The sequence below is a fragment of the Neofelis nebulosa genome, chromosome 8 (assembly GCF_028018385.1).
Source record: "Neofelis nebulosa isolate mNeoNeb1 chromosome 8, mNeoNeb1.pri, whole genome shotgun sequence".
In the NCBI taxonomy this organism is placed as follows: domain Eukaryota; kingdom Metazoa; phylum Chordata; class Mammalia; order Carnivora; family Felidae; genus Neofelis; species Neofelis nebulosa.
In genome coordinates, this window is record NC_080789.1 from 7,025,175 (window position 1) to 7,043,295 (window position 18,121).

The 18,121-nt window shown below is 54.5% G+C and overlaps 2 protein-coding genes across 4 annotated transcripts; one reads left to right on the forward strand and one right to left on the reverse strand.

The window, feature by feature from the left end:
• Positions 1-1,765: 1,765 nt before the first annotated feature.
• PHETA2 (PH domain containing endocytic trafficking adaptor 2) lies at positions 1,766-5,718 on the reverse strand. 2 transcript variants are annotated; one of them, XM_058741143.1, is made up of 3 exons: positions 5,544-5,718; positions 4,189-4,277; positions 1,766-2,646 (listed from the first exon to the last, which is right to left on the reverse strand). In XM_058741143.1, the coding sequence occupies exon 3, from the start codon at positions 2,639-2,641 to the stop codon at positions 1,859-1,861; it is 783 nt and encodes a 260-aa protein (XP_058597126.1). In that variant the 5' UTR covers positions 2,642-2,646; positions 4,189-4,277; positions 5,544-5,718; the 3' UTR covers positions 1,766-1,858. The 2 variants fall into 2 exon arrangements, with proteins under 2 accessions (XP_058597126.1, XP_058597127.1); XM_058741144.1 differs by lacking the exon at positions 5,544-5,718 and adding an exon at positions 5,023-5,521.
• Positions 5,719-7,625: 1,907 nt separating this feature from the next.
• NAGA (alpha-N-acetylgalactosaminidase) lies at positions 7,626-15,154 on the forward strand. 2 transcript variants are annotated; one of them, XM_058741141.1, is made up of 10 exons: positions 7,626-7,738; positions 8,180-8,264; positions 9,020-9,155; positions 9,561-9,732; positions 10,242-10,419; positions 10,766-10,860; positions 11,627-11,788; positions 12,837-13,034; positions 14,124-14,267; positions 14,519-15,154. In XM_058741141.1, the coding sequence occupies exons 2-10, from the start codon at positions 8,249-8,251 to the stop codon at positions 14,651-14,653; spliced, it is 1,236 nt and encodes a 411-aa protein (XP_058597124.1). In that variant the 5' UTR covers positions 7,626-7,738; positions 8,180-8,248; the 3' UTR covers positions 14,654-15,154. The 2 variants fall into 2 exon arrangements, with proteins under 2 accessions (XP_058597124.1, XP_058597125.1); XM_058741142.1 differs by lacking the exon at positions 7,626-7,738 and adding an exon at positions 7,847-7,988.
• The last annotated feature ends 2,967 nt before the right edge of the window (positions 15,155-18,121 follow it).

An 18,121-nucleotide genomic window follows, 5' to 3' on the forward strand; every position in this document is an offset into this window, starting at 1 on the left:
AACAGCCGGCTGATTCTGGGCATGCCGGGCGGGGTCTTCTGGCAGGCGGTCCTCGTGGACCCCTCGTAGTGTTCACTCCCCCAGAACAGCCGGGGTTTGGCAGAGTGGGTGATTGTTGAAAAGAGATATCACTTTAATTGAGCTTGAAACAATTGTATTTCTCTTTTTAATATTTAAAAAAATATAAATTTATTAGTTGTACTACTTGGGTGATTTGGGAATTTTATTTCTTGCCAAGGTATACGTTCTCTATAGGCACATGTAAACCATAACTGAAGGGGAGAAGTGGGGCTTTTGCACAAATTTGTCAAGTGGTTGTTAAAATAAACTTTGAGGAACCAAAATGAGTAATAAAAACCTAATGTTTTATTCATATAAAAATACTGTAACCATAAGAAAGATAAAAGCCTATAGTGTCTGTGTAGAAAACAAGGCGCAGTGGGCTGTGGGACTCCTGTACAGGGTTCGGAAGGGAGCCCCTCTTCTTAGGACACAAGCCTGGCAGGAACCGGTTCTGGACTCTGGGTGGCCTTGGGCGTGCTGGACTTAAGAGGCTGTCGGTCACAGCCTCTGGACCTCGTTGGCCCTGGTCAGGCTACCCAAGGCCCTAATAAGGGATTGAGAGTCTACGAAGGGGCAGACTGTGTGTATGGAGAGGGGGGGGGGCTGTCTTGACCAGGTTCTGCATCTTCCATCCAGCCACTGCTGCCTCACCTCTAGGGCTCAGGCTAGTCTGGCTGCTGGCTCTCTAGACGCAGCCACTTTGCCTCCCGAAACAATCGATAAAACACTTGGCGCCATGCTGCTGAGAGTAGCAGTGAGAGGGTCTTGGCAGATACGCGCTGGCTGACAAGCAGGATGGTGAATGAGTTCCTAGGAGGGGTTCAGGGCTGGGAACAGCTCTCTGGGAGCAGTTAGAAGAATTTATCCTGGTGTTCAAACTCCCAGAATGCCCTCGACTGAAAACCAAAATAACAACCTGGCTTCCCCAGGGAGCCACATTGCCTCCTCGCTTCTTTGGCTTCCCACTTGGCAGCTCCAGGAGCTGGCTGCTAAGGACAGAATACAGGAAGGATTTCTGCTGACATAAAAAGCTCCCAGCCCGTCTTGGGACAATGACCAGCACCATCTATAGACAAGGCAGCCAGGGAGAGAAGATGGGGGCCCCAACACTTGCTGAGAAGAATCAATCCCTCTTCGTTGGCTGAAGGCCCTGTCCCTCCAAAGGGCCCCACCCAAACTGCAGTTCCTATGCCCAGTCTTCCCACCGCTCAGGAAGAGCTGGGCCCCAGAAACCCCCAGGACAATAAATCCACTTTCTCTGACAGTGTCAGTCCCTCGAGCCAACATTTCAGCCAGCTTCTGGTATTTAAATGTACACACGACTCCCTGTGTTAGAAGTTGTGGTTGTAGAGTCTGTTGTTAGAAGTTGTGGTTGTAGAGTCTGTTGTGTAGGTAAACAGGCAGGGCAGCCTGAGGCCATGCAATAGTCCCCACTTCCTCCATTTCATTAACATTCCCTGAGAGCGGAGCAGTCCAGCACAGAGTCAGGAGACTTGGGTCTGGCCCTGTGGTTGCTGAGCAAGCATCCGATCCTCCTCTCTGGGCCTCAGGAAACAAAGGGGTTGCAAGTAACGATTCCTTGGTCCCCCTCCAGGCACAAAGGTGGATCTGGAGCCTGGAGGAGGCCTAAAAAGCAGGAAGGAGAGAACCCTCTCAAAAAAAAAAAAGGGAGAGAACCCTCCCTTTAAAGAGGGAGAAAACCCTCTTTAAAACAAATAAACATTAAATTCCTGGAGAAGCACTGGCTCTGGTGTCCTGACCAGCAGGACAAGGGCAGAACCCAAAGAGCCGAGGCTCAGTGCCCATCCTGTCTCTCACGTTCTGGCCGGCTCCCCCGGGCCCTCTGCATCCACCTCTGCCTCAGCTCCGAGATCTCCTGGCCATACCAATTGTGCAAGGCAGAGAAGTAGAAGGTCTCAGGGAACAGGGGGCTCTGCCTCCTGCCCAGGAAGAGGCTGGCAGGGCCCTGCAACTCCGCCAAGCCCTGCCCTGCTGGCCTGCTGCCCCTTTCTTCACCCAAGTCCACAGGGCTGCAATCCTTGGAGAGGGAGTGGCCGTTTTCCAGGCCCGGAGGCCGATGGTCAGGAGCCTGGGGCTTATAGCGGCTGGTAATGGCCTTCCAGGATGAGTGGCGAGGCAAGGCCAGACTGTGGCGGGCATCTCGCAACTGGCTCTCCAGCTCGCGCACCACCAGGCGCATGTAGCCAAAGCTGGCCCTGGACAGTGCCTTCACCCAGGCCTCCTGGGCCGCGGGCCCATCTGCCGCGAGCAGGTGTGGGCGCACACCAGGGGCGTCGAAACGGATGGCGAAGGCAAACTCCTCAGACATTGGAGCCTCGGCCAGCTCCACCGTGCAGCCCTCCAGCACCACCAGGCTCAGCGGGGCCCTGCTCTCTCGGCTCTCAAAGGAGAACAGCAGGTTGCCTTTGAGAACAAACCAGCACCTCCGGCCAGTGCCACTGGGAGTGGGGGGAGTCCCTGCCCCGCCCCAAGTGCGCAGAAAGCCCGTATGGTCTGCTGGGGAGTCGCTCAGTGCATAGTGGGCTACACTCCTCTCGTTCAGCTTCATGGCTCCCATAAGAACTGTGAGGGGAAAACATTTTTAAAAAATTTAAAAAGGGGGGGCACCTGGGTGACTCAGTTGGCTAACCATGAGTTTGAGCCCCGCATCAGGCTCTGTGCCAACAGCTCAGAGCCTAGAGCCTGCTTCAGATTCTGTCTCCCTTGCTCTCTGCCCTTCCCCACTCGCACTCTGTCTCTGTCTCTCTCAAAAATAAAATAAAGGGGGGGCGCCTGGGTGGCGCAGTCGGTTAAGCGTCCGACTTCAGCCAGGTCACGATCTCGCGGTCCGTGAGTTCGAGCCCCGCGTCAGGCTCTGGGCTGATGGCTCGGAGCCTGGAGCCTGTTTCCGATTCTGTGTCTCCCTCTCTCTCTGCCCCTCCCCCGTTCATGCTCTGTCTCTCTCTGTCCCAAAAATAAATAAAAAATGTTAAAAATAAATAAATAAATAAAATAAAATAAAATAAAATAAAATAAAGGGGCGCCTGGGTGGCGCAGTCGGTTAAGCGTCCGACTTCAGCCAGGTCACGATCTCGCGGTCCGTGAGTTCGAGCCCCGCGTCGGGCTCTGGGCTGACGGCTCGGAGCCTGGAGCCTGTTTCCGATTCTGTGTCTCCCTCTCTCTGCCCCTCCCCCGTTCATGCTCTGTCTCTCTCTGTCCCAAAAATAAAAAAACAAAAAACGTTGAAAAAAAAAAATTTAAAAAAAATAAAATAAAATAAAAACATTAAAAAAATAAAATAAAAAAATGGCGGCGGGAGAGGGCCAGAGAGGGAGGCAGCCTCTGTGCTCCTGCGGGGAAAAGAACGCTGGCTCTGGAGGAGACCTGGGCCCCAGCTCTGTGGCCTCTACTCACTTGCTGTGTGCCCTGAGGCTCTCACTGTCTTCATCTGTGAAATGGGCTAGCCTCCCCTGACTTTTCTCTCAGAGGGTTGTTGTGAGGGTCATGGAAAAAACTGGACACCAGAGGGCTCAGAGAAAATGATAACGTGTACCAGACCAGGAGGTATGGAGGGCTTTGACACAGCTTTTTAAAATCCAAAGAAAAAGGTATCGGCTGAGCTGAAATGGATCCTGAGCCCACAGAACCCATAGAAATCATTATGCTTAAACCATCCCCTGATCCAGGGGCCCCTCAGCTCCAACCCTGAGGCCAAACCTCCAGGGTTTCTGTGACCCTCCTGGGCCCCTGCGGCCTCTCATTCGTTGATGGCGCAATTACCAGTTAGTAAGAATCTGCAGCCTTCAAGGCCAGATGAGCGCAGGGTGAGGCAGGCCTGCCCCATTCCTCCATCAGCGGGGGCTTAGATGGGGATCTGTGCAGTAAACAAGAGTGCGGTACAAACACAAGGCGTGGCTGGGTAGGACCGTCCTCAGCCATTGACTGTCGGTGCCTCACGGATCATAAGTGACACCTAGTTCAACTGTCCTCCTGACTCATGAAAAACTGAGGCCCAGAGCAGTGAAGATGAACTGCCCAAGGCTGCATGACCAGCGAGAAGCAGAACTTGGGTCTCCCGATTCCCTCATATCTTCTAGGGGCAAGCCTTGGCAGTGACTCACTTACCAGCAGAGCTCGCAGCAAGAGGGTAGGGGCTTGGCTTGTCTGGCCACACGCCACGGCTCAGCCCTTCGACTGTGTGGTTCCTAGGGCACCTGCAAAACAATTGTCAAACCCAGTGACCCCCTCCTAGGGGATGAGAACTCCTGCTCAGTCTTAGGAGCCCAGTAAAACCACCACCTCTTCCAGGAGGCCTACCCTGATCATCTCCCTACCCACCCACTCACCCAGGCCAGGCCCTTAAATAAGGAGCAATTGAACATCACTTCTCAGAACTCAGTACTCTACTCCCTAAGGCTAGGTCAGAGTTAAGTGTCCTCAGCTTCCTGCTTTTCCCTTCTAGCACATGTCGCAGGTTGGCTTTAAGTCACCTAATCTGAGAGGTCTGTCCTGATGGCTGTATCCAAAGTGGTCCCGATCACCAAGGTGACCTGATCTAAGGTGACCCAACCAGCAGCCCCCTCACTTCTGTTTGCATTTCCTTCATGCCACAATGATCGATCTCATTTGTGTTTACAGCATTATCCCCAACCCCAGAATGGGCAGGACTCACCTTGGCTGCCCGCCCCCCTCTACCCCCCTCCACCCCCCCCCCCCCCGTTTGACTTCCAATATCCAGGAAGAAAGTATTCAAATAAGTGAGAAAACGCCAACGGACAAAGCAGCCCCTCCCTCCTGGAGCCTAAATTCAAGCGGGGAGACACAGTGTAAACAGACAAAAGTAAATAATAAATGAATGTAAAAATGAATTACGGAAGAAATAAAGTAAGGATCAGTCATGATAAGGCCTAAGCGGGGGCCCACGAGGGTGGGGTGGTCGCAGGAGGAGGAGGAGCTCACTGAGGTCTGCCCCGGCCGCGCCTTGTGTCCGCCCGGCACCGGGGCGCGGAGAGGGGCTCCGGAGCAGGAGGAGCAGGGCTCCCGCCCCCGCCGCGAGCCTGGGGAGGGGTGCGAGGCCCCGACCGCGGAGCCGGCGGGGAGTCGGTGCACCGCGTCTCGCCGGTCTTTTTGTTAGAGGAGCTGGACGGGCTGGGGCGCCGGACCCACCGGCCTGGGGCCACCGGGTGGACCCCTGACCCGCCACCGCCCTAAAACGGCGGTCGCCTCGCGGGGAACCTCAGTCTCCGGGTCCGCGCAGTGGGGCTGCCCCGCCACGTCCCCGCTGGCCACGCCCTCCCAGGGGCCGCCTCCTCCAGAGCCCGCGGGGCCCGCGCTCACCTCCGCGCCGACGGGCGCGCCGAAGCCCGGGAGGGCGGTCCGCGCGGTGGGCTGCGCCCGCGGCCTGGGGCGATCCGGGCTCCGGCCCCCGCGCCTCCGCCCGGGCGGGAACGTGGCCGCGGACGCCCCCTCCCACAGCTCACCCGGGGATCTGCGAAGCGGCTTCTGGATCCACGCGGGAGGGAAACTGAGGCCGGAGAGGCCGAGACTTGCCAGAACCACGGAGCTGGTCAGCGGCGGGCGACCTCGAACCCAGGGCCCCGCCGCAGGCCGTCCGCGGGCCTCGGACCCAGCCCACCGCCAGGAGAACTCGGAGTCCTTCTCTTCCCCTCTCCAGCCCCCTCTCCCCGCCCGGCCCACTTTTCCCACTGAGCCAAGCCTGGGACGGCTTGGGCCCGGCGCCTCCTTTGGGCGGGCTCCTATCCAGTCTGCGAGGCCCCGCCGAGCTTCCTGGCAACCCCACCCGGCTCCAGAAGCGCCCACATTTCTGTTTCTGGGGATTATCGATTTCCGCTTCCGCCACTCCCACCGGCCTGCAACCCACCCGCGGTCCCCAGGGCTCTGCCTGGAATTGGTCCAAGGGTAGGCTTGTGGTGAGGGTTCCCCGAATGCACAACCAAACGCAGGAGGCTGGGGGTTCCTGACGGCCCTGGAAGCCGGGGAGGTCGGAATATCTGCCCATGAATTTGGTGGTTCCCAGCTCAGAGCTCTAGCCTTTGCAGTTCCTGCAGCCTAGAATGTTCCTTCTTGCCTCTATCCCTCAGTTCTAACTTCTCGGGGCTCCTTCACACCAACTAGGTCTCGACTTAAATGTCCTCTCCCTGACTATGCGATGTCAAGTAGGCTATCCTCAAGTTTATCACATCCCTGGGGTGTATTTTCATGATAGCGCTAGCCACTACAGAACATTCCCTATACTCATGCTTTTATTTCCTGTTTATTATCTGTCTCTCCCACTAACTTTTATTCAGTTAATAACAGAAACCATAACAAATGTGTTAGAAGGTAATAAGTGGTATGGAAAATATAGGAAGTCACACGGAGCTTGGGAATTGCTGGAGCAGCGAGGTTGCAATTTCAAATAGGATGGTCAGGGTAGGCCTCACTGAGAAGGTGGCATTTGAGAAATACTGGTAGGAAATAAGGGAGCCAGTCATGCCAATATCTGCAGGAAGATGATTCCAGGCAGAGGGAACAGTTAGTGCAAAGGCCCTGAGACCAGTTGTGTTTGAGGAACCGCAAGAGTGTGGCAGAGAGGCAGGGAGGAGGGGGACAGCAGCAGATGTGGTCAGCATGCGTGGGGTTGGGCTTTGTAAATCTGTGAGTCTCCAGACTGAGATGAACAGCTGTCACAGGGTCTTGAGCAAGGAGTGACCTGAGGTATGTTGTGAAGGATTACTCCAGGGGGGCCTTGGTGGCTCAGGCAGTTAAGCATCTAACTTGATTTTGGCTCAGGTCCCTGAATCAGGCTCTGTGCTGACAGGTGGAGCCTGGTTGGGATTCGCTCCCCCTCTACTCATGTGCACGCTCTCTCTCTCTCTCTCTAAATAAGTAAATAAACTTTAAAAACATATTTGACGAGGGGTGCCTGGGTGGCTCAGTTGGTTAAGCGTCCAACTTCAGTTTAGATCATGATCTCACAGTTTGTGGGTTCCAGCCCTTGTTGTGACCGCTCAGAGCCTGGAGCCTGCTTCAGATTCTGTGTCTTCCTCTCTCTCTGCCCCTCCCCCTCTCATGCTCTGTCTCTCTCTGTCTCAAAAATAAATAAAACATTAAAAAAACCACATTTCATGAATGAAGGAGGGAAGGAATATGTAGAGTGCCTGGGGCCAGTACAATGCGTGGCTGGCCCAGAGTGTCAGGTAGGGGAGAGCCTCCTGGCTTTGCAAAAACAGTGCCCTACACCATGCATCATGGCATTTTCTCACTTCTTTTCTAAAAAGCAGGTATTCACTCCATAGTATTTATTAAGCGTTTACATTGTGTCGGGCACTGTACTCGCCTTCAGGGACTCCGCAGAGGTGAAAGGACTAGCCTCTCGGGGAGCCACGGTAGTCAGGTCACCCAGTCCATAGACTTGCTCCGCGGGTGGTGCCTGCCTGAGGTGGGCGCGGAGAAGGAACTTGAGGGGGCGGGGCTTTGGGAACTTCGGGGGAGGGCTTACGGGCCCACAGGGGGCGGGACACGGCATTGCTAGGGGGATTCTGATAGGTTCCGCCGGGTAGGCTTGCCGCCGTCAGGCTCCGCCCCCTGTGGAACGCTGTAGGCAAATCAGGTTACAGCAGCAATCGGCGTTCCAGAGGCCGAAGCCTGTGGCAGTTCTGGGTGCGTCCGCAGGGTGAGTTCCGCGAGCGGGGCACTCTGAGGGACGGTCCCCGCGCTAGGGCTGCTGGGCTGCTGTCCTTGGGGACGGGGTGGGGATAGGGTGGGGGCGGGGGCAACCCAGAGCCGGTGGGAGTCCGAAGCCTGGTCCCAGGCCGACGCCTCCGTTCTTCCAGGGCGTCCCAGAGGCGGTCGCTGCCTTTTTCTGGTCCCGGCTCGGCGGAGGGCCGCCCGTGGGGCCGGGGGTTCCCGGCACTACAGAGGGGGTGGGGTCTAACGTCTAAGACATCTTGTTTAGTATTTCTGAAGGAAGAACCCAGGCTCGGGGAAGTGATAGCTGGGGGCCGGGGGTGGTGAACAGTGAGGGCGGCTTGTGGGATCCACGCTCAAGGTTGAGAGCGGTAGAGCTAGCGAGGCAGTAGTGGACCCCGGTGCTTACCTAACGTTTACCTTCCAGAATCCAACGCATAAAGCTGGTGAAAGGAGAGCAGATCCGGTCGGGTCCTGAGACGCTGAGTCCAGAGCGATGTTGCTGAAAACAGGTACCTACGCGGGTGGGGGTGGTTTGGGGAGGGCAGGAGACCCGATGGGGATAGGGGCTCCCCGGAGGAAGTTCCAGCCCTCTGGTGTCTGGGCCTCTTTCTTTGATGTGGGTATGTGGGAGACATGTTCCTCTCTCTTACTCTTGGAGCTGGGCCAGCAAGAAGGAGATGCTCCCCACCTAGGAATCAGTTCCCTTCCAAAGAGGCCACTTCCTTTCTCTCCCCTTCTCCCTCAAAGTACAGAGAACCTGCTTTATGTGTTATCAACACCGCAGTAGTTGTTCCGTAGATGGCTAGATGCAGATCCAAACCTGGCTAATCTCTTAAGCCCTTCTGAGGCCTTTTGGGGGTCTGTGGTAGAGAGCAAAGGGCCTTGGGTGAGACTCAGGAGACCTGGAGTCTGGCTATAGTGCTCAAGTTCTGTGTATACCGAGTTGGGGGAGCTAGTCAGGGTGCAGAAAGGACACAACCTCAAGTGTTAGTTTTTTACCGATTCCGGCACTGCTGTGGCAATAGCAGGTGGGGACTCAGGCCTCAAACACATTGCCCTGCCCCAGGCACCATGAGCCCATTCACTGTAACTGCTGGAGAGGGCAGTTACAATAGGAGCTAATTCTTCTCAAGCCCAGGAGTCTGGTTGTTCCCCTAATGGGAAGTCCAGCGGCCTCTGCAGAGCCCAACAGCATATGGGTGGGGTGGGGCGAGGGCTGGGGCTAGGGGAGCCACTGACAGTCATCCTTCTGACTCCCCTGCAGTGCTCTTGCTGGCCCTGGTGGCCCGGGTGCTGGTGCTAGAGAATGGGCTCCTGCGGAAGCCACCCATGGGCTGGCTGGCCTGGGAACGTTTCCGTTGCAACACTGACTGCGACGAGGACCCGAAGAACTGCATCAGGTGAGCGAGGTCCACACCACCTAACAAGCCTTGCCTAAGACCCCGGGGAGTAGGGGCAGGGAGTGGAGGGCAGGAAAAGAGCGCCCGTGCCAGAGAGAATGCAACCAGAGGTGACCTTTGGGACATTGACAGCCTTGTGACCTGCTTGGGGCTTCTGTGGGAGCTGTCAGGCCTGTGGGGCAGGGGCATTGTGGCGGGCCCAGTCCCTGAGATCGCTGAAAGGAGATCATTGCTACAGCCAGGCTGGCTCAGTCTTGCAGCCTGGGGCCAAACGGCTCCTTTCTTTCCACCCTGCTTATGGTTCTCATAGCCTGGATTCACACTCAGATCCTCTGAAAAGTCTGAAAAGCTCTGAGGAAGGGGGTGGGGGGTGACTGAGCTGCCCCATCCCCTGCCTCTCACCAGCGAGCGGCTCTTCATGGAGATGGCCGACCACTTGGCACAAGACGGATGGCGGGACCTGGGCTACACATACCTTAACATGGATGACTGCTGGATTGGTGGGCGTGACGCCAAAGGCCGCCTGATACCAGATCCCAAGCGCTTCCCCAATGGCATTGCCTTCCTGGCTGACTATGTGAGCCCCACCCCAGCCCTGCCCTTTAGCCTGGGGTCCAGACCAGGGTCTCCACGCAACCCCCCCCCCCCCCCCCCCCCCCCCCCCCCCGCTCAGGGCTTATTTCCATAATCTCTCTTGACAAATCACAGTCTGGTGGGGAAAACAGATAAATGGACAGCTAGTTTCGGCCCACCGTGGTGGGTAAGAGCCAGGAGGGGCATCTTTTCCAGCCTGGGATTTCAGAAAGATTCACCGGAGGAGGCAATTCTTGAGCTGCTATAGAGAGATGACATTCGAGGCAGAGGGGATGACAGAAGCAAGGCCTGGAGGCCAGAAGCTGCCCATGGGAGGTGTGTGTTGGAGTGAGGAGAAGGACCACAGTTGGCAGAAGACAGACCAGCAAACACACTCTTTCCTTTCGATAGTGGGGAGCCGAAAATTTTCTAATGAGGACTGGTCAGATGTGCCTGTGAGGTGGCTCCCTGCGGGTCCTGCCTAAGCCCACTTGTGTCCTCAACCCTCCACAGGCTCACTCCCTGGGCCTGAAGCTGGGCATCTACGAGGACATGGGCAACTTCACCTGTATGGGTTACCCAGGCATCACGCTAGACAAGGTGACTCAGGATGCTCAAACCTTTGCCGAGTGGAAGGTGGACATGCTGAAGTTGGATGGCTGCTTTTCGACCCCCGAGGAACGGGCCATGGGTGGGTCCTGGAGCTGGCCAGGGGCCATCAGGTAGACAGGGAGGGGTGGCCATGGAAAGCTCACTGGGGCCTACCTGGCCAAGCTTGTCTGTCTGTATGGCCCCCAGGGGGTAGTATTTGCCAATTCCCTGCATCCAGAGGCTGGGAGAATTATTGCCTCCCAGGCTTCCTAAAGATGGGTTGGCACCATGCCCGCCCAGGAAGTGTTTGTAGCTCTGGGTACAGGGGGAGGCACCTCCTCTTTTGGGCCTCAGTTCCCTCACATTCGGTGGGAGGTTTGGGCTGAGGCCCCAGATTTCATCCTGTGCCTCCTCAGGCCTAAAATGTAGGGGTGGGGGTTTTCCAGGATACCCCAAGATGGCAGCTGCCCTGAATGCCACAGGCCGCCCCATTGCCTTCTCCTGCAGTTGGCCGGCCTATGAAGGGGGCCTTCCCCCAAAGGTAAGCCATTCCGTGAGCCCACCTGGCAATGCTCCCCACACCCAAGCCTCCTCCCCTCCTGTGCAGTCAGGGTTGCTCACATCATAGTTGCCGGTGTGCTGATTTGTCAGTCTAGGAGAGGGTTCTGAGTGCCCCAGAGGGGGCCTCAGCCAACCCCGGGTCTAGAGAAGAGGAGGCACTTCTCAGGTGGGCCGAAGGGATGGGCGTCCAGGGCATGGAACTACATGTCATATGCTGACACACATCATCCACCCAGTGGTCAGAATCCTGGTTGTACTGAGTGGGCTAGGACATCTAGAAGGCTAGTGAGGCCATGCAAGGGGGGCTGAGCCTCTGAAAGGCATTGTGGGCATATCACCAGGGGCCCTTTAGCACCTAGGACACTAGAAAGGGTGGGATCAGACTTGTAGACCCGAGGGAGAATGCTGGCAGACGGCGGGGCTCACTGAGAGAATACAGGGGTGGGTGTGCAGTAGCGAGGGCTGTGGGTGTACCAGCCTGGCCCCGTTCCCCGGGCTTGGCCCCAACGGGCATGAGAGGGCAGGGCAGACTTCCGGCACCAGCACAGGTGGAGATGAGGCCTGGGAAGCCCCAGGGCAGGACCCCGCTTTCTGAGACCTTCCTCATCGTGATCTAGCTCAGGGCCTGTTCTCTTCCCCCTTCTGCACCCTGTGTGTCTCCTGCTGAGGCTCCTCAGCCCCCGTGCAGGCCTCCAGGCAGCAAGGCGTGACTCTGCTGCTGGACTCTGCCATCCCCCGACATCCAGGTGAACTACAGTCTGCTGGCAGAAATCTGCAACGTCTGGCGCAACTATGATGACATCCAGGACTCCTGGAGTAGCGTGCTGTCCATCCTGGACTGGTTTGTGGACCACCAGGACATACTGCAGCCGGTGGCAGGCCCTGGACACTGGAACGACCCAGACATGGTACCAGCATGGAGGGGGATGGCCCAAGGCCTGCGGGCCGCGACAGACCTGCTCCCCCACTGCCCTGTGCTGTCTTCCTGGACGCTCACTGCCAGGTTCTAGATCAGTGTCTCTGAAATGTGTCCTTGAACTAGCTGCATCAGACTCACCCTGGGGGCTGGTTTACATGTCTCTTCCCAGGGCCCCACCTCCACTTTTTGGATCAGGATGTTCGAACAGGGCCTGGGAATACCCATTGTTAACAGTCTTCCCTGGCGGTTCTGATGTTTCTTGAAACCTGAGAACTTGGTCTGTAGTGACTCTTGTGGGACACTATTCCTCGGGACAGTGAAGATAATGAAGAGTCCACATACTCCAGTCATTCCTTCCCTAGACTGTCCTTGCCAGGCCTGCTTCTGACCACCTTTCAATGCCCTGTGCCCTCCTCCCCTCCCACAGAGCCTCTGCAGGCAGAGTCGGCCCCTCACACCTACCTCGCTCATAGCCCTGACTTCAATGTTTTTTGCACTTTATCTTATGACTTGCTAGCTATCTCTTCGTTTAGTCAACAAGCATTTACTACCAGTGATTACAATAATTACAGACACCAGGCCAGATAGACACCTGGAGAAACACCAATTAGCCTGCTTTCGAGTTCTGGTTCCCGCTCGGCCACTTACCCTGCAGGTGGGTGACTTGTGGCAGAAGCAGGGACTCTGTCCAGGTCTGGTACCTACCGCTGCCACCCTGACTGTATTTTTTTGACTTTAGTGTGTCGGTGTATACATGCTTTTGGCAGCAGGACTCCACTGGATCCTCTGAACAACCGATGCCATGGCATATTACCACCCCATAATCTTGGTGAAATAAAAAAGCTGAGGCTCAGAGGGAGAGCGACTTACTTGACACACCCCGAGGCCACGCTCCTAGGGAATAGTGTTCGCTGAACCAGGCCCCACAGTGTCCTCCCGCTCCATCTTCTCTTGCCTGGGCTACGTGTCTAGAGTTGGTCCCCGTGCCCACTTTCCTAAAGAGGGCAGAGCTGACCGATCCCCTCCTCTGCCCCCAGCTGCTCATAGGGAACTTTGGCCTCAGCTTTGAGCAAGCCCGGGCCCAGATGGCCCTATGGACAGTGTTGGCAGCCCCCCTCTTCATGTCCACGGACCTGCGTACCATTTCTGCCCAGAATATGGACATTCTGCAGAATCCACTCATGATCAAAATCAACCAGGATCCCTTGGGCATCCAAGGACGCAGGATTCTCAAGGTACTGGAGCGTGGGGGGAGGGAAGGGGAGGCTGAGGGACTAGGCCCCCCGCTGAGAACAAGGTTGCCAGCCTGGAGGTTATGGAAGGCTGGGCCTCAGATCTGCTCAGCTCACCTTCCTGGTTGCATTCGGTCAAGGATTCCACCGGGAGCTGCTCCAACCGTCCCCCCATTTGCCTGGGTGAGAACAAGGCCAGAGCAGGACAGCTCATGGGATCTGGGAAAGGGAGACATTACCACACAGGTGCACACGGGAACAGTGGGGCCCCTAGATTTGGAAGTACGAGACTTCTGCACATGTCTGTGATGTCTGGCAAATAGCTAGGGCTTCCTTCCAGAGCTTAGGAGTTGTTTGAGCCAAGGGATGCAACTACTACTAGCACTAGACTAGCATTTACTATTTATTGAGCACCTACTGTGTGCTGGGCACTCTGGGTCCCTTTTCTGAGAAGGTAAATACTTCCCTGCTTAACAAACGAGCGAACTGAGACTTGAAGAGTCTAAATAACCCAAGGCCACACAGTTGGTGAAGGGTACAACAGAACTTGACCCGAACAGCATAGAGCCTCCCAGCTTGTGCTCTTTGCACAGATCCTCACCTCTCTAGTTAAAAGAAATCCACACAACTATAGAAGGCACATAAAGAACTGGTGATCCCCAGAGGAGGGAACTAATCCTGCTGGAGGAGCTGATGGTGGAACCAGGCCCACGGACCTTCTGAAGGACGGGGCATCACCCTCCCGGTTCCCCGGGCAGAGCTCATCAGTCTTATGGACAGTGTCCTCCGCTCCAGTGCCAGCAGCTGCCCACGTCTATCCCTCCCGTTAGCCTATGAACTGTCTGAGACAGGACCTTATGCACTTCCGTCTGTGTTCTAGCGTGGGGCCTGGCACAGATTAAGTGTCGGGGAGCATCTGCTGAGTCAGGGAAGAATAAGTTGGGGGTGCTGGAGGGCTGGGGTATCCTCCAAACTTCTGCATGACATGGAGCCATGGGTTAGGGGGACCCAAAGCTCAAAGGAGGGCCAGGGAGGGGATTTCGGGGCCTGCCTGAGCAGGGAGCCCAGCCGGTAGCCACCTTCTGTGTCCAGGAGAAATCCCACATTGAAGTGTACGTGAGGCCCCTGGCCGACGAGGCTAGCGCCTTAGTCTTCTTCAGCCGCCGGACGGATATGCCTTATCGCTACCACTCCTCCCTCGCCCAGCTCAACTTTAACAGCTCCAACACCTATGAGGTGAGTATCCTACTACCTGTGGGGCTTCGGGCTTCCCCGGGTGGGTGTTGCTGGGGGTGGTCCTCTGGCAGGAGCGCAAGAGGCAGCTGCAGGCATCGAGGGCTGTGGCTGGTCCCCTTCCGGGCTCCCACTTCTGTGGGGCACGCTGGAGACCCACCCCAGACAGGCCAGAGTCCAGGCTTTGACACCCTCTGAGGGGATCTCTGCAGCCATTCTTACATGAGTACCGGCGATATCTCTTTCCACTACAGGCCCAGAACGTCTACACGGGTGATGTCATCAGTGGCCTCCACCCTAAAACCAACTTCACGGTGGTCATCAACCCTTCAGGGGTAGTGATGTGGTACCTGTATCCCATCAGGAAGCTGGGGAAGTCCCAGCAATGAGGAACTGAAACATGTGACAGGCTGTGGCGGCATCACTGAGCCCAGACCATGGAGCCTCCACATGCCGAGGGCTAGTAAGTGGGGTTCTCTGACACCCAGGCCCACTCAGTGACCTGGCCCCATGAGACCCAAAGTGCAATCTGAGGGCCAGGTTCCACACCCTGCCCAAGTGTGAACCTTCTTGGAAACTTGTCTTGGGGCGATTTCCTATGGCCTTCCTGGTTTCTACCTTGTCTGCATAGCCCCAAAGATGTTACTGAACAACTGAGCCAGCCTCCTGAGCCCCCACAAGCAGGGCCACTGATACCCTCCGATCTTCTTTCTGTTGACTCTGAAATCAGGACTTGGAATTTTTCTTATGATTAGGACTGGAGATCTGACCTCTTGTCAGGAACTCCCACAAGTTGTGTGATTGGTTTGCCGGCCTGGATAAGGCCTTGCAGGCTAACACCAGCCAGGTTACCTTGGTTCCCTCTGGTTACCAATAAAGCTGTTCTTTAATCGGGTAGTTGCAATATGGACGTGGGGTCGTGGGCACCTTCAGTTAGGGACTCTGGGCAGCAGTGCACAGGGTGCTGGTTTGAAATCTCACCTCACGTGGAAGATGTGTGGCATCTTCTGGCTCCTTATTTTCCAAAGTGACCTACAGATTATACTTCCTAGACATGCCAGACTTGCCTCTCACCAGGGAGCCATCCTGCTCTGCCCAACTCAAGTGGTGGTGACAACACAGGCAGGCACAGGCCTTTTGTCTCGCGCACCCCTTCCCCACTCCCTTCAGACTCACTCCTCAGCCCTGCTGCTGCACACAGACCCTGATCTGCTAAGGATTTTGCATTGTCTTCTGCACCTTTCAGCTCATGTCCCCTTTTCTGCCAGGGCTTCATTCAGTGGCACTCTGGGTTTGGGTGCCAGTGAGGGCCAGCTAGCCTCTCTCCCACCGGGCTGCTGCAGTTGGTCCTTTGCCTGGCAGCACCCCCAGCCCCTCCATTCATTTCTCTTCTTCTAACCTGGCTTCAGAGGAGGTTCAGACCCACACCCACCCCCCACCAGTGTCCGAAGACAAGTCTAGGGCCTCTTTGTGTCTTTTTTTTTTTTTTAAGTTTTATTTATTTATTTTGAGAGAGAGCACGGGCAGGGGAGAGTCAGAGAGAGAGGGAGGAGAATCCCAAGCAGGCTCCGTGCTGTCAGCACAGAACCCAATGTGGGACTCAAACTCAGAAAACACAAGATCATGACATGAATCGAAACCGAGTCGGACGCTTAACCGACTAAGCCACCCAGGCGCCCCTCTCTGTATCTTAAAATATATTTCCTGCTCCTCCTCTTCAGGAAAGTAAAAGAATGGCAGGTTCTTGACTGCCTGCCTTTGTTGCTATTTTCCAAGCCCTGTTCCTTTAGCTAAGGCCACAGGGTACCTGTGGTCCCTGATGGTTCTTGTCCCCATTTGGAAAGCTGGCAGCAGAGCAGGCTAGGTAGGTTTTCCTTGGGCTTGAATGTGGGAGCACACAGCGCCCCGGGTCTGCACTGTCTGGCCCTGTGGAACTCTTCTGGGTAGATCTCCCATACCCCTTCCCTCAGGGTTTGAGATCCTTGTGATGAGAACAAAGGCAAGAGTAATGTAGTTTAAATGAAATCTCCTTACAGCCTGCAGCCCACTGACAGATACCTGAGACATGCAGTATGTGACATTCCTCAAGGAGTCGATGGCTGCCTTAATGCCTCAATGTTTATATTTCATTAAAAACTAAAAATAATCTTGTCTTGACACTAGTTAAATCTTCAGTGTCCTATAAGACCCTGCTTTCAGCATACAGAAATTCCTTAGAAACCTCCCCTGCCTCTACAAACTTAAAGTATATAATCAGTCACCCCTCACACTTGCGGGTGCAGCCCTTTCTGCCCACGGGTTCTGTCCCTGTGCTCTAATAAAATCCCCTTTTTGCACCAAAATGTCTCAAGAATTCTTTCTTAGCCGTTCGTTCTTGAACCCTACTTCAAATCTCATCACTGGTATTTAGAATACGGTGTAAAGAACTTACAAGTACATATTTTACAACGTCATTTAAGATTACTGGGGTTTCACTGATGGAGTCTGGAGTCATCAGAGAGCATTCTCTTTCCCCAGTTGATGTCTTAAGGCTGTGGGTTACTTAGAAGGTCAGAAACCTACCACATCCCAGGCCTCTGTCCTTGGAGGCCTGTCACCCCATGCATAGCTCCAGCTTTGGGTCTTGATCATAGTGCTGTTTTAGCCAAATGGAATGGTCTCAGGTGGGTACACTTCTTTGGCCAGTCCCAGGAAAGAAGTCTTTCCCACTACCCTGGGAAGTGGCAGGGGATGGTGGTTGAGACCATGGACTTGGGAGTCAGGATTAGGGAGCAGCCTTCCAGACTGAGACACGGTTACATGTCTTCACTTGTGATATAACTTGTACTTTTATCCTGGGGGTGCCTGATTGATTCTATCCTTTTAGCCTTCATGCTGTCAGCATCACACCCTGCCTATCTTCCAGGCATTGTTTTATTCTCTTCTACCCACAGCCAGTTAGGGACTCAATTTTTTCCCAGTTCAAGGCAGTCTTGTTTGGATCCAAGGGCACACCTCTTCTTTTAAGAATTATTTTATTATATGGGGCGCCTGGGTGGCGCAGTCGGTTAAGCGTCCGACTTCAGCCAGGTCACGATCTCGCGGTCTGTGAGTTCGAGCCCCGCGTCAGGCTCTGGGCTGATGGCTCGGAGCCTGGAGCCTGTTTCCGATTCTGTGTCTCCCTCTCTCTCTGCCCCTCCCCCGTTCGTGCTCTGTCTCTCTCTGTCCCAAAAAAAAAAAAAAAAATTATTTTATTATAAAAATTTTCAAACACAAAAATAAAATGGTGCAGTGAACCTCCATGTACCCATTATTCAGTTCTAACAACCATCAATATGTGCCATTATTTCATATCTCTCTTCCCACACATACTTTTTCCTTGTGAGCTAGAGTATATAAGTATAGAGTATATTAAGGTCACCTTAATATATGTGACCCTAATACAATTTTCCTGTCCAAAAAGTTAAGTTTTTAATAATCTAACAACCATTCTGTGTTGTTTTTGCCAACTGTCTCAAAAATATCTTTCTATAGTTTATTTGAATCAAAATCCAAGCAAGAAGTCAACAAAAAATGGTCCAGTAATAACCACCAAATGTTTGTTCCCTCCATAAAAGCAATGAAAACCTTGCCACGTATTATCAGAATCAACTTTCATAGAACATTGGAAATTAACCAAAAGTCTGCAGCAGCCCAGAGAGTATTCAGTTAAGAAAGACAGTTGAATCTTGGTAAGAACAGAGCAAGCTTTTTAATGTCTTTTTTTTTTTAATGTCTTAATTTACCCTAGTATTAAATTTTAAATCAGCTAGTTTAAATATGTTCGAAGAGCTAAAGGAAGCCATGTATAAAAAACTAAAGGAGAGGCACCTGGTGGC